Raw genomic sequence first — 15,890 nt, 5'->3', positions numbered from 1 at the left:
ATGGTGTGGTCCGTGCAGCCATTTATCAGTTGATTTCCCGAGGCCATCAAAGTGGTGTTAAGACGTCATTGTGTTCGCTTGAGTTTGTGGGCCCCTGTTGAGTGTTGGTGTTGAGTGGACTGGCTTACAAGTTTGGTCGAGTAACTGTGATCGATGGACTACCTATCGATGTATTATCACGACGAATATGATTTTGCAATCTTAGAATAGCAGATCTCTACCTGCACGCTCCAATCCACCAGCCCATGCAGAGCGAAGCTCAAATCCTTTTAACGTCTTCACTCAAACTTTTCTTTCATTCAGCTTCGCTCACCTGACCTGCTCTTCTTTCATTCATCTATTGGACAATGGCATCAACTCCATTTACTTTAAATTCACCTGGTTACATTTTTCATCCACTTGATCACTTTCCTTTTCATGGTCTTGGTATCTATGTCAACGATCTTCAGCTCATGAAAATTCCCTTCAAAGGGGCACTCACAGGTTTGTGTTTCCACCTTTCTCTTCTACATTCACAAACATACTCCCTTCATGCTGGGCTGGATGCAACTGAGGGTTTTTGAAAGTGCAGACAAGGTGATTTGTTCTAATGTTCGTGTATAATTCAATGAAATAAAATGAAAATGGTGGGAAAAAAATAAAAACTTTTTGGGAGGTTTACCGCTGTTTTTGGACCAAGCTGTTCAACTTTTTCAGAGTTTTGTTCCAAGTTCTCTTTTCAGGATCATCACCGAACCCTGGATTGCCTCCAGTTGTAGTTCATTTGTGGTAATATTCCCAGGGATGGTTTTTTTCTTTTTTAAAAATCTCGGTGAGGTTCTTCTTCATCATTCCTGTTGCTCCAATAGTTCATTTGTGGTAATAGTCCCAAGGATGGTTTTTTTCTTTTTATTAATCTCGGTGAGGTTCTTCTTCATCATTCCTGTTGCTCCAATGGGTGTGTGTGTGTGTTCACACGACTCTCTCTCTCTCTCTCTCTTCACTCCCATAGGGTTTGTAGGATTGCCAAAAACACTCGCTCCGGGTCACATGTTCGTTCAACCAGGACGTTTTAAACCAATTCAACCAAGATTTGAACTGTTGACAAAATTTTTATCAAAGCATGATCTGTACAATCTTGACTCCTTTTGAAATCATTGTAAACCGATTTATTTGGTTGTACGTAGTACCAGAGCAGTGATGGTCACTGCATTTCCATCGTGTATGTTAATTACACAACCAACACCCGGCACCAAATTACCTCGATTTTTCATGTCGAATAAATATCAAAATTCACAAGTAACGAGCTGTCCTTCTAGTGGTCTGTCCGATATGAACGTGCTGGGACTCCGGTCTTCCTGAACGTCTGCCGTTCCTGCAAGTACTCCTGCTCGCACTGGTTGTAAAAAATTGGATCTTTATAGCTGTTGGAACAGGACAAGTAGAAGAGTTCATGAACATCCGGCAATGGGTTGGGACAATAAAAGAACCATGCAAAACAATGTTTGAGCTTTACTAAAAAATAAAGCCGATAATGCATTTATTAATTTTAATGAATAAATTACAAGATTGGATTTCGTTGTTAAAATAAAATGAATGAATGAATGATCGTTTTGAGGCCATTTTTCCCCGTTAAAGCGGGGGTTGGCCTTGCGGGCCCCATGACAATCATGGTTCCCTGTTTGAGGCAATGTTTTTATGTGTGTTAAAGGGGAGCCGAAATGCTCAGAACGCCACGACACAAAACAATCCCTTGATACTCAACAAAATAGATGTCTTTTTCCAATTTCTGATTTATAAGGTGGGTAATTGGTTAACCTCCCCCCAAGCCCTCTCCCTCCCACAGATCTCCCGATGTCCCTGCTCTCAAGTGTTGTGTTCGTGTCTTTCCCCCTCTCTCCCCATCTTGTCGACCGTTCCCCTTATTATATGTTTTTTTTTAATGTGTCGGTTTGACTTTTTGTGTGATTAATGTTAGCTCTTTCACGAGGCTCGATCTTGTATACAAAAAAAAAAAAAATTTTGGGCGATTATGAGTCAATCTTCTTCATGATTAACTGACGTTGCACCAGGAAGCCGACCGCCATATCCGTCCTGATAACGGGTTATATTGTGGTACGATATAATGTGTATTGTCCACAGAAATTGCAAATTTGCACTGTCAAACAAAACTCACAATGATAAATGATGGCAAAACAATAAGCAGAGAACAAAGCCCCTGTCAAACAATCAACGTTACACAAAGAGAACAATTCAGCAGACAACTATAGTATCCCCACTGCTACCCACTAACCCCATTAATATCACATTTATGCCTCGTCGATGCGTCCTTGGTGGTTGTAGTGATACAAATGGAGATGATTTCACGCTACACCGAAAGACCCGAAGTTTGCCGGATATTGGATGAGGTTTGTCTGAAATACCCGAGTGTGGATCGCACCCACAAAAACACGAGAGACAAGGCGGGATTATGCCGACGATTCGGTCCACCCTTACATTGGCCGATACCCTTATGAACCACGGCATAGTAACCGATGACCAGAGCAATGCAGTCAGACAAAATTACAAGCAAGGGGCAGACATTGGCTGAAAACGCATTTACACTTTCGTCGAGTGACGTCACAATAATATGACCACTTCAGATGAACGAGACTCTCGTGCGGTTGTGTGCTGCTGGTTAAACACTCACAGTTTTGTGAGGCACTCCTTCAGCTCCGAGTTTTCCTCTCTGCACTTCACCACCATCAGGATGCCGCTGTCCTTGCAGCATCGTGTAAACGCTGCGACACAAGGCAGGAGGTACATCCCACGTCAAGCGTGTTGCAATTACTGGACTCGGACATTGGAAACATATATATATATATAGTTGCGGTTTCTAGAACCTTCACATGTAAATTTAGTTGTAAATTTCCTTATAAATAACCCCTGTGTACATTTCCCCTTAATTGGCTGTTAAATGAAATAATTGCACCTTAGTTAGTCCACATTGCAACACGTAGCAAATCATAGGCCCTTTCGTAGTTATATCATTATTATGTGTTTCAGGTAAGGCCATGTTTCCAAAAGTTGAATCTGCGTTGCATCAAACAAATAAGATAGTCCCCCTTTTCAATTTCCCCAAAGCGCCTCTGCCAGCCGCAGCCGCCTTCGCGCTCGCTCCAAAACTCCATTGCCCATGAGGCCAGGATCGGAGAAGAAGGGCGTGGCCCCACTCGTCATCGAAGGTAGATCCAGAGAGCCCACTACCTAATGACCAACCAGGAATCGGTGGGCATGGCTTGAGAGGGCGGGGACAGAAACATCTAGCAGGTTAGAGAGGGTTCAACGGGGCTGTCCATATAACCCGTTGCACGAAGCCCCCACTGCAGTTCTGTGGAGTGGTGAGCTTGCAAGTTCTTATGGGAAAGGCGCTTGTGTTGAGCAAGTTACGAGTTCTGAGAGAGACGCGCAGGGTTTTTGGAGGAGGTTCAAGAGAGTCGGCCCTGCCGCGTGAAGCTACGAGATGCTGCTTCAAACAGCCCCTGCCGCATGAAACTCTGACGCGCTGCTGCGAGCAACCCTGCCGTGTGAACCCGAGTGCGGGGAGTCAGCGGCCGCTCGCTTCCAGCCCTGCCGTTCTGCACGGACCTGAACCTTCTCCTTCCAGCCATTCATTCCTGCCTTCAATTCCCCATTGGTGTACGTGAGTTTGTGCTGTTTGTATTGTTCCTGTGGGAATAAGTTAAGCTTGTTATAAGAATTGCACTGTGTCTTCTCTTATGTAAATTACCTTCGTTCTTCTTCTTCTTTAGTCTTGTATAGTAATTAATAAATATCTGTTCCTCCGTACTCTTCTGGTTTTCATTCTCGTCCGATCGTCCTTGTCCTTTCCATGATTGAATACCTGTGGCACGATTTTGGCAGAACCGCTTACAATCGGGTTAGTCAATTGCTAACGGCTCGGATTCCGGATTGCTAAACCGCTCGGCAAATACCATCTTGTCCGGGGTTTGAGCGGTACTTGTCTCCCTGTTCTACGGATGGACTGATAAAGGTATTCGGGATAAACCCTGGACCAATAACCCTGATCAGTCCCCTCCGCAGAGGAGCGTTACAGGTACCAGGAACGAAGACGGCCAGCTTAACAAGACAAGGGGTTAACCCCCCCTTGCTAAGCGGAGTGCCGTACTCCGATTCCGTAACAATTGGTGTCCGGGAGTGGGATTTGACCCGAAGTGCGCTTAACGCATTCGAAATTACGAGCAGCCGAAATTTTGTTAAAATCCCAAATTAAAGTCGTGCCATGGATAATCAAGGCGATCGGATGCCGGTGGGGGTAGAAGAAGAAGGGTTAGAGGCAGCCCAGGACCCCAGGGAGGAATTGGGAGAGAGAGAGGAGGAAAGCGACGAGGATGTGGTAGAGGGGGCGGCAGGCGCACAAGACGGCGGCCTCGCGCACGAGGTTTCAGGCGCACAAAATGGCGCAGCCACACCCGCGGCGCCGATGAACTGGGACCTACTCATGCTGCAAATGCAGGCCTTCATGGTCAAGTCGGGTGAGGAGATGGAAAAGAACAGGGGGCTGGGAAGCCAAATCGAGCAATTGGGAGGCCAAATTGGAGCAATGAGACATGACATGGGAAGCCAAATCGGGGCATTGAGGAACGACATGGGAAATCGAATCGGGGGGCTAGAAGCCAAATTTGAGGGTTTAGACAACAAATTTGAGGGGTTAGACAACGGGATGAGAGGGGTGAAGAATGGGTTAACGGGGCTAGAAGACAAGATGGAAGGCAAATTGAGGGAAATAGGGGAGCAATCCGCCCGGGAAATTAAACAGATGGGGAATCAGATCGAGGAGGTGAAAATCGGGTTGGAAAGTAAATTGGATGCCCAAAGGAATGATTTGGAGCAGATGAGGGCGGCATCTACCAAAGAGATGGGAGAGATGGGGGAGGAGATAAGGCGCGGAGTGGGCGAAGAGGTCATGGGGGTACGCAAGGAGGTAAAGCGGGGTGAGGAGCGCATGGAGAAAGAGGTGAGGAATAGTACGGCTAGGTTACAGGGGGGCATAGAAGACCTGATGCGGGGAGTAGAGCAGCTGAAGGTGGGACAAAAGGAGTTAGGGGAGCAGGTGCAAAAGAACACGGCGGTGATAGGAGGGTTGAAAGCGACACAAAAAGAGATAAAAAAAAGAACTGATAGCGACGAAGAAGGAATGTCAGATGGTACACGAGGGGTTGACAAAGAGGTTGGACGAGGTGACAGAGGCAATGGAGACGAAAGAACAGGAAGTCAGGACGCACATAGAAACGACCAAGGTGGCGCTAGAGGAAGAAATTGAAGGGGCGCTCCGGGAAATAAAGGAGGCGAGACAAAAATTCGAGGAAGTGGAAGAGGGGGTAAGTGAAATTAAGAAGAGACGGAGGGAGACTAAGAGGGAGATAAAGGAGGAGGTAATGGAATTGGTGCAAGGTCTGTGCTCACAGCGTGATGATGTGCTTACTGACCAAATAAAGAGTTTGCAGGTGGTGGAGGCGGAGCGAAAGAGAAGAGGTGCCGAGGTGAGTGGCGATATGCTCGGGAATGTATATGGTGCGAGGGGAGATTCAGTGAGCTTGGGTGTTGGGCTAGACCCGGGCGTTCGTGAGAGGCCGCTGGTGAGGTGTGCGACTGGTGCAGAGTGTGTGGAAAGAGGAGGTGTGCAAGGATGTCCGACTATGGGGTGTGTGAGGAAAAAGTGTGCGCCGAGGAGTGAGTGTGCTGTCGAGAGTGAGAAGGAACGCACGACAGAGTGCGGTGGTGAGAGTGACACGGAGTACGAGTTGGTTGTGGCAGGTGAGAAGGAATGCACACCTGGAATGGAAGAATGCACACCTGGAATGGTCGAGCATGTGCGGGAATGTACACCTGAGTTGGTGGTGGCGCGGTGCGAGAGGGCACATTGAAGCGCGTGATTGGGTGTGCAAAAGAGTGCACACCCCTGGTTGTCACAGAGGATGTGACCGAGGAGTGGGCGCGAGGAGGTGTGTTGATGAAGTGTGCGAACGACGAGTGTGTGCCAAGGTGTGCGGTGGTCAGGTGTGTAACGAAGTCTGTGAGCGGAATGAGTGTACCTGGGTGGTGTCTAAGAGGAAGTACAATAACGAAGTGTGTGGAGACACCTGGATGTGTGAGGAGGAAAAGGAACGAGTGGTGTATGTACGGGGAGCATCGACACTAAACGGAGCAGCGGTTAAACCGACGGTTAGCCGACCTGAGCCCTCGGTCCGTGCCGGGCTGTGGGTACTGCGGGTACTGCGGGAACCGGTGGGAGTCGTAATCACGGCGGTTTCAAAAGAACCGCCGTGCGCGAGCCGCGCCGGGCCTCGCCCTGCACGGTCGCATCCACGCTCTGCTAAGCGGAGCGGGCGGCCCGGTGCGAGGGAAGGTAGGAAGGGTCGGGACGGCGACCCCTTGTGGTTGCGGCGTTCCGGCCGGGCGAGATTTGGCCATCGGGCGGGGGACCGAAAGGCTCCGCGCCGAGGTGGACCTCGGAATCTTGGGCCGAGTAAACCTCCTCCCCTGAACCGAGTGCCGGACGGATCCAACTGCAGGAAACAAACCACCCGCGTTCATTGCTCGGCTTGGCGAAGCCGAGCTTTGAGCATGTAACGACGCACCGAGGCTCAGAATAATGGACGATGGTAGGGGTAGTGAAATTTGATCGGCAAAAATTTGATGGGTAAATTGATTGGCAAAATTGATTAGCGAAGATGATTGGCAGAAAATTGGATGGGAAAAATTGATAGTGGGAGATGCCCGATGTGGAGGAATGGCAAATCTGCCATCCCTCGCATCCCCGGGCACATGAGCTATAGATTTATGGGGTTTTAGCAGTGTAAGCTTGCCGAGGGAGGGTTTGGATAATGATTAGGGATCTAGAAAAATGACCATAGGTAACTGTAGAATTAAGTAGTGACATTGTACAAGTAGTAGGGGACGTAGAATAGGTTAGATGGATTATAAGGGGCGACTGGGAAGCGCGAGTTTTAGAAGGGCACCAGTTAGATCAGATGATGCTGTGTATGTGTGTTGAAAGTGTATGGAGCAGCATATTGTGAAAAGTGTGAGGTGATTGTGAGTTGTATTGAGCGTGAAAGTGTATGGAGCAGTGTATGAGTGAATAATTGTGATTGTGCATTGTATTGAGTGAATGAAGAAGCCTGGGAGGAAAGGAGGGTGCAAGAGCCACCAGGTGTGTGTGAGCACAGGTGTTCAAGTGAAGCACAGGTGTGCAGAGAATGGTTGGATGAAATGAATGGTCTGGGCTACATGGAGTATGGAATGGAGTATGGAATGGATGGTGTGGAGTGAGTATGGTGGAAAACGTGGAGTGGTTGGTGCGAAGGGAGTGGATGGGGAAGATGGACCCCCATCACGAATACCCGGGGAGGGTAGTTTAAGAGTAGGTAGAGGGTATAGGTAAATTGTGGTTGGATATTGGCATCTGTGGTGCGTGTGGTGGAATGGTATTTGGATGGGTGCATTAGTGACGTGGAAATGGCTGGGCATGTGGCCTGTTGGTGTGTGTGGTTGGTTGGGCACTCCGCCACTGTGAGGATGTCGGCCAGGTGAGGCCGCAGGTGGGCTCTGGGAGCCGGTAGAGTTTTGGATGGGGCCCGAGGATCCGGAGGACGGACCCGGGTAGCCCAGTGCCAGAGGGCACCGAGTGGGGAGAGCGCCAGAGGGCCTTCCCCAAGTAGATAGGTTAGGATAAGGAGCAGGTAAGCTCGGAGGCAACTGCAGTGGCGGAGGTGTGCAGGTGAGTAGACCTGCTGGGAGAGCCACACGACTCAGCCCCGAAATTGTGCAAAGGCACAGGGAGTTGAATCGGGGGAGTGAGACCCCAAATTGGAGAGTGCCACAGTATGTGCAATGGGAGTTTGGTTCTTAGAACCGCATAGAGTAAGATGGCCAATGGTTTTGCAGGGAAAGACCCCGGGTAGTGTAAAGTGTGTTAATGTCATTTCGAAAGTAGTTAGGATTAAAAATCTCCTCGCACCATCTGCATCCACTCACCTGAGGTGACGACGGTGCTCCACACCATGCCATGGTTTTTTGGGGTTTTTTTCTGTGCAAATGTTTTGGAAATGTGAGACGCATCATGACGTGGGTGTGACATTGTGCTGGTTGTTCCATCTCTTCCTCCTTATGAGGAATTGATGAGGAATTTGAGCGATGGCAAATTTGTTTAGAGGGATTGGTAACTAATTTGGAATTAGGGGAGATATGGGGAAGACAGGACGTAGTGACAAATTGTAAATTGTTTTGTAAATACGGGGCAAGGGGCCAGGGTAGCGTAGGTGACAGGTGGGGTGGCGTACGTTAGGGACGAGCTTTCTCCGCTCGCTCTCCAGACGCGCCTCACTCTGCATTGCCTTGTGTTGATGTGTACCCTTGCGCCCTTGCCCTCGCTGATGCTGCTTTGTCTTCCTTCCCCCCCCGCACCCCCCCCCATGGACCGTGCTCTCTGGGCACTGAGGGAGAGCATGCGGGAGCCGCATTTGTGTGCCCGAGCCCCCGCTGCCAGCTGCCTGGATCGATGCACCACTTATGGACCGCACGTCTTGCGGCCATGCACCACGGTTCTGTAGCCGAGCACCACTTATGGACCCCACAATTTGGGGCATGACCCCTCTGCTGGGACCGGCCATTGTGGCCAAAAATCTTCACTTGCGGACCTCGGTGAGGTGGCACCAAGCCTACAGGTGGACCACCCATAGTTGGCCCCTGTTGGCCATAAATAAAAACAGTGGACACGGTTGTGTTCCTGGTACTTGGCTTGCGGCCTACTTTTCAAATAGGCCGCAAGCCAAGAAGGAACATCAAGAAGAACAACATCTGGAAGGAACATCGGACCAGCAGGAGCAGAAGGAATAAGAACAAGACCACCAGTTGTTTTTTTATGGTGTGTGTAATGTAGCACCGGATGGTGCTTGATTGGTGCTTTGGTGCTTGCATGCTCGGGGATGCATTGCAATAAAATTCTGCATCCCTGGGCATGAGGTGGTGTATTGATGCAGTGCATGCTTTCTCCTCCCTCCCACAGGATTCTTCTTGTTTCCAGAAATGACAGGTCCTGGGGTTGCAGTGTAAATACGAATTAGTGTCACTTGGAAATAATGCTCCCCACCGTGAATGTTTAGCTTGAGAATTAATTCCGCAATTCGGTTAATTGTGGGCGTGAATCTGTTAGGTAGGATGCAACGTAGTAGGGGGACATATTTAATTGTGTTTTAAAACTGTCGCACTCAGGGTAAGGTTAATAGTAGAGGGTATTACACCTGCGTGTCACACTAAGTTAAAGTTTTGTCGGCCCGAGACGTGCCGTGAGGAATGAGGGTGCTGTGTTGCGGTATCTAGAACCTTCACATGTAAATTTAGTTGTAAATTTCCTTATAAATAACCCCTGCGTACATTTCCCCTTAATTGGCTGTTAAATGAAATAATTGCACCTTAGTTAGTCCACATTGCAACACGTAGCAAATCATAGGCCCTTTTGTGGTTATATCATTATTATGTGTTTCAGGTAAGGCCATGTTTCCAATAGTTGAATCTGCGTTGCATCAAACAAATAAGATAGTCCCCCTTTTCAATTTCCCCAAAGCGCCTCTGCCAGCCGCAGCCGCCTTAGCGCTCGCTCCAAAACTCCATTGCCCACAAGGCCAGGATCGGAGAAGAAGGGCGTGGCTCCACTCGTCATCGAAGGTGGAGCCAGAGAGCCCCCTAACGACCAAACAGGAATCGGTGGGCATGGCTTGAGAGGGCGGGGACAGAAACATCTAGCAGGTTCGAGAGGGTTTAACGGGGCTGGCCATATAACCCGTTGCGTGAAGCTTTTCTGTGGAGTGGTGAGCTTGCAAGTTCTTATGGGAAAGGCGCTTGAGTGTTGAGCAAGTTACGAGTTCTGAGAGAGACGCGCAGGGTTTTTGGAGGAGGTTCAAGAGAGTCGGCCCTGCTACGAGACGCTGCTTCAAACAGCCCCTGCCGCGTGAAGCTCTGACGCAGTGCTGCGAGCAACCCTGCCGTGTGAACCCGAGTGTGGGGAGTCGGCGGCCGCTCGCTTCCAGCCCTGCCGTTCTGCACGGACCTGAACCTTCTCCTTCCAGCCATTCATTCCTGCCTTCAATTCCCCATTAGTGTACGTGAGTTTGTGCTGTTTGTATTGTCCCTGTGGATGGAAAAGATGATGGGAATAGAGCCTGTGATTGATGCTGTGAAGAGGAACAGGTTGAGATGGTTTGGTCATGTGTTGAGGAAGGATGAAAGTGACTGGTTGAGAAGAGTGATGGAAATGAATGTAGAAGGAAGTAGAAGACGGGGAAGACCGAGAAAGACTTGGCTAAAGATGGTGGAAGAAGAAATGCGGGCAAGGGGGTTAACAAGGAGAGATGCAGAAAATAGAGCAAAATGGAGAAGATTGTCATGGGGACCGCAAGGCTAACCCCCGCTCTAGCAGGGAAAATGGCCTTTAAAATGCATGTTGTTGTTGTTGTTGTTGTTGTTGTTGTATTGTCCCTGTGGGAATAAGTTAAGCTTGTTCTAAGAATTGCACTGTGTCTTCTCTTATGTAAATTACCTTCGTTCTTCTTCTTCTTTAGTCTTGTATAGTAATTAATAAATATCTGTTCCTCCGTACTCTTCTGGTTTTCATTCTCGTCCGATCGTCCTTGTCTTTTCCATGATTGAATACCTGTGGCACGATTTTGGCAGAACCGCTTACAATCAGGTTAGTCAATTGCTAACGGCTCGGATTCCGGATTGCTAAACCGCTCGGCAAATACCATCTTGTCCAGGGTTCGAGCGGTACTTGTCTTCCTGTTCTACGGAGGGACTGATAAAGGTATTCGGGATAAACCCTGGACCAATAACTCTGATCGGTCCCCTCCGCAGAGGAGCGTTACAGGTACCAGGAACGAAGACGGCCAGCTTAACAAGACAAGGGGTTAACCCCCCCTTGCTAAGGGGAGTGCCGTACTCCGATTCCATAACAATATATATAAAATACAAAACCGGTCAAAAGTTTTAAGACACCTTAATTTTTCCAGTTTTTATTGAAATTTACGCAGTTTCATGTCCAGTAAATAACCTGAAATGGTACAAAGGTAAGCAGTAAACTGCTCGAGGTAAAAAAAAAAAAAGTTTAGGTTAGCAAAAACGGGAAAATAATATAAATTGCACAGTTATATTGTAAAAAAAGGACTTTTTCAGGGAACAAGTAATGGGTTAACAACTTACAGCTGTTCTGTAGCAATGTAAGTAAATTAAGCCTTGAAAGTTGATGCAAACCAATCCTACAGGTGTCCCAACCTCTGCTGATTACTTGATCACAAACCCACAGTCTGTATAAAAACAGTATTGGAACAGACTGTTAGTACACCCTCTGAAGCATTATGTGAACAATATTGCACTGCAGGAAGTAGTATATTGGAAACTGGAGGAAACTCTGACAGGAAGAGGTCTGGCAGACCCAAAAACCACAATAGAATCAGAAGACAAGTTTCTGAGAATCAACAGCTTGCGTGATAGGCGGCTCACAGGACAACAGCTTCAATCACAGCTTGACACTGGTCAAAGTAAGCAAGCCACAGTTTCAACTGTGAAGAGAAGACTTCGAGCTGCAGGTTTGACAGGTCGAGTGGCAGTAGGAAAGCCATTGCTGAGATGGCAAAATAAGAAAAAGAGGCTTGCCTGGGCCATGAAGCACCGCCAGTGGATTACTGAAGACTGGAAGAAGGTCTTATGGACAGATGAATCAAAATTTGAAATCTTTGGTTCATCACACAGGGTTTTTCTATGCCATCGAGTAGGCGAAAGGATGGTTCCTCAGTGTGTGACACCAACTGTCAAACATGGAGGATGAAGCATGATGGTTTAGGGCTCTTTTGCTGGATGCAGAGTCAGCAACTTGCACAGAGTGACAGGCACCCTGAACCAAAAGGGCTACCACAGCATTTTGCAGTGCCATGCAATACCCTCTGGTATACACAACCCTGGTGTTGGGCTAGCGGCTAGGGTGCCGGCTTAGGATCCTAGGATCCTGGGTTCGAATCCCGGTCAATCGCTGAATTAACGCCAGGGGGGTTGACTCAGCCTGTCATCCTTCCGAGGTCGGCAAATTGAGTACCAGTTCACTGGTAATTCCCTGCTTGTCGTTAAAGGCGGCAAAAAGGGTTGGCGTCAGGAAGGGCATCCGGCCGTAAAACATTGCTTCAAAAAGGGGACCGAAAAACAACAACAACCACAGTTCCCGAAAAAGGCCAACCCCCGCTTGCGGGGAAAAAATGGCCTCTAAAGGTGGTTTTTTATACACCTAGTTGGTCAGGGGTTCATCCTACAGCAAGATAATGACCCGAAACACAACTCCAGACTGGGTCAAAACTACCTTCGAGGAAAAGAAGAAGACGGTAGGCTTCAAATCATGGAATGGCCAGCACAGTCTCCAGACTTAAACCCCGTCGAGCTGGTTTGGGATGAACTGGACAGAAGGGTGAAAGCAAAGCAACCTACAAGTGCAACAGATTTGTGGGAACTTCTGCACCAGTGTTGGGAAGAACTTCACGGAGAATATTTTATTTCCATTGCAGAAAGAATGCCAAGAGTGTGTTCGGCGGTTATATCTGCAAAAGGTGGCTACTTTGCTGAGTCAAAAATTGAAATTAAAGTTTGTTAAACAAAATGATTCTCTGATTTCTTTTTATCTCCAATTGTTTATTTATTCTATGCTTAATTTAAGAGTACATTGAGACATTAAACGGTGTAAATTTCAATAAAAACTGGAAAAATTGAGGTGTTCTAAAACTTTTGACCGGTGGTGTCGATTGTATATACAATTTGAGATGTGGTTATTAGAGCATTGGTGAAAATGAAGGGTAAAATAACATCTCCAAAAATAGGTCTTCAAGGACAATGTTAAAAGGCTTAAGGACTTGGTACCCATAGAAATTATCAGGTTAATATTGTTACGGAACCCAACGTCGGCCTATGTTCCCCTTAGAGGGGGGATTAATCCCCTCTTCTATAACTGACCGACGTGGTCCCTGACGCTGTACAGCTACCTCCGGAAAGGTAGGTGCACAGCCCCGTTCGTACCGCGGACAGATGTTAATTGCCGAGCGGTTTAGCAACCGCGGCACGAACTATTAACAATTACTAGACCCGATTCCTGAACGTTGGCCAAATCGTGCCACAGGTATTCAATGTGGAAACCTCAAAGACGAAGGATGTGAAGAAGAAGAAGACAAAAGGTTGGAAATACAAATATAATTTATTACTACTATTATGTACAATCAAAAGAAACCAAGGGAGAAGGAAGAATAAGAAAATAAAGACAGAAAGAGGGACGGACCAGAAGGACACAGTGAAACTCTAGCTTACCTATTAACAGTCTTACTTAAACCCCAGGAAAACACAGAAGACGGACGAACAATCAGACTTACACGGGGGATGATGGCAGGAACGAATGGCGGGAAGGATCCGGGTGGTTGGGATGATCGCGGCTCGAGTTGGGCAGCCGCCGGCTCTCCTCAACCGTCTCTCGTACGGCGACGTTGCTTCGAGGCTGCAACTTGGTTCACCGCTCAAAGCTGCCGGGGTCAAAAACTGCGGTGGTTTCAAAGCTCCGTTGGTTCAAGCTGCTGTGGTGTGCCGCATCTGACGTGGGGGCGTTGCGTGACAGGTTCTCTCTCTCTCTCAAAGGGCTTCCGCGCGCGCTTTTTATTGCCCCTGGGGCGATCAAGCCACCGGCCTCCACGACACGCCCATCGGTGAGCTCGCCTCGGCCTTGATTGGTCGCGAGGGCTCACCGATCCCGCCCCTAGAGGAGGCGTTTGCAAGGCCACGCCTTGTTCCTGGCGCTGGGCTGACTCCTCCCACCTTCTGCTCCGAGATGACCTCGTGCGTAATGGAGTCTTGCAGCAAAAAACCACAACCCCAAGGCAGCAGCGGAATGCAGAAAACCGCCCAATGCAGTTGGCATGACAAAAGGGGAATGTGAAGGGAATCTACCTTGTTTGAATTCGGTGCAATGGAGTGTTAATTAATGGAAGACAAAGCCTTAATCTAATACACATAATAAGGAGATAACTACTGAACAAGGAGGAAATCTATGATTGGCTACGTGTGGTATATGGAATAACTACGGGAACGACCTTTGACCTTTATACACAACAAATGGAGGAAGGAGGGTGATATTTTACAATTAAACACAATTCTCATATCCATAACACTATATATATATATATATATATATATATATATATATATATATATATATATATATATCTACAGTGAAACCTTGACTTACGAGTGCACCAACTTACGAGTTTTCCGAGATACGAGCCGTCGCTCGGGCGGTTTTTTGCTTTGAGATGCGAGCCGAGATCTGAGTTACGAGCTTACGCCACCCGCCACGAGGTGGCCCAACGAGCGTTCAGGTCACGTGGTTATCTTGCCGTGCAAGCATCTCTGCCGTATATCGCTGCCGCTTTGTTTTCGCATGTTGGTTATTTTGGAAAATTTCTTAGTTTTAACCATTAGTCAGGTTCATTATGTTCAGATTTATAATTTCGTTCTTTTTTTGTGATTAGCAAACCTATACATTTTTGGAAAGCTTATAGCACCAGGAATCCGAAAAACCATGTTTCCATTTGCGCAAATTTTTCTTTGGCGGCCATATTGGATTTTCAAAATGGCCACCATCGGAAACCTATTTTTCGCGATATCTCAACATCTGAACCACCTAGAGTGCTGATTCCAACACCTATACCCACATTTTTGGGGATGAGGAATCACATGAAGCCATCTAAAATAATCTACACCTACCCTGGGATACCAGGTGGCAGCCTACAGCGGATTTTCAAGATGGCCACTTTCAGGAAACATGTTTTTTTCTGAATATGTATACCACATTGAGTGATGTTTCGCCTCAGTACAGTCATAGTCATAAATGGGATCATTTCAACATGTTCAGTTCATGTACATGGAAAGTCATTATATCAGACCTAATAGTTCATTTAAAATAAACCTCATGAAGCTCACAATTACTTACCTGTTGTCGTTTTATATATTTGCAGGTCTTGAGAGAAGATGAGTGAAGTTACGACTCAGCCCACACAGTGGCAGCACTGCATAATTTGTCAAACCGCTTCAGCAAAATATGGAACGCTTGTCCAGCAGCCCAAACCGGACTCGTTTGAACACTTGCTACAAACCCTTAATGATAGAGCAGCCTACCATGATGGAAAATATGTTAAAATTCACAGTCGCTTAAAGGATGAAACAAGTGAAAGTCTGCAATTCAATAATGCAGTTTGGCATCGTATCTGTTATTCAAATGCAACCAACAAAGAGAAGGTACAACGTGCCAAAGACCGCCATCAATATCACATTTCAGCCGGCTCCTACACAGAGAAAAAACGTGGACAAAAGCGAAAAAGCACAGAACTGGACGAACCATCAACTTCCACCACCAGTCCGTTTACACGTTCTGCAACAGCTCCATTCATTAAGGAACATTGCTTTTTCTGCCAGGAAGATAACGAGCAAAAATTGTACACATTGAGAACAGAAAACGGTGGGAAAGCATTACACGATGCTGTGGAGCTGTCTGGAAATCTCACCCTGCAAACTAGGTTAAACACATCCATCTCACCCACTGATGCACATGCAATCGATGTTCAATACCACAAGTCATGTTGGACAACAAATGTATTCCATGTGTTACGTACCAAGGATAACAAGGGAACAACAGAGAGAGGTCATCCGTTTCAAACATCATGTTTGATCGAGTTGATTAGCCTTGTCGACTGTCAAACTCAGAATAAACAATACTTATCCATGGCACATATTGAAACAACATACATCAACTTGCTTGGTGGCACAGATGCATT

At 47.3% G+C, this 15,890-nt stretch overlaps 1 protein-coding gene across 1 annotated transcript in view; it reads right to left on the bottom strand.

Moving 5' to 3' along the window:
• Positions 1–15,890, bottom strand: part of NDUFA5 (NADH:ubiquinone oxidoreductase subunit A5) — a 62,789-nt gene that overhangs the window by 32,672 nt on the left and 14,227 nt on the right. The window contains exon 3 of the mRNA XM_068133229.2: positions 2,669–2,759. Coding sequence (XP_067989330.1) covers positions 2,669–2,749 — 81 coding nt within the window. The 5' untranslated portion in view covers positions 2,750–2,759. The remainder of the gene's footprint in view (positions 1–2,668; positions 2,760–15,890) is intronic.

Source organism: Myxine glutinosa, chromosome 12 (assembly GCF_964187855.1).
Source record: "Myxine glutinosa chromosome 12, kmMyxGlut1.1, whole genome shotgun sequence".
Taxonomy (NCBI): domain Eukaryota; kingdom Metazoa; phylum Chordata; class Myxini; order Myxiniformes; family Myxinidae; genus Myxine; species Myxine glutinosa.
The sequence above is the reverse complement of the archived record's forward strand: the minus strand, read 5'-3'. Positions and strand labels throughout refer to the sequence as shown.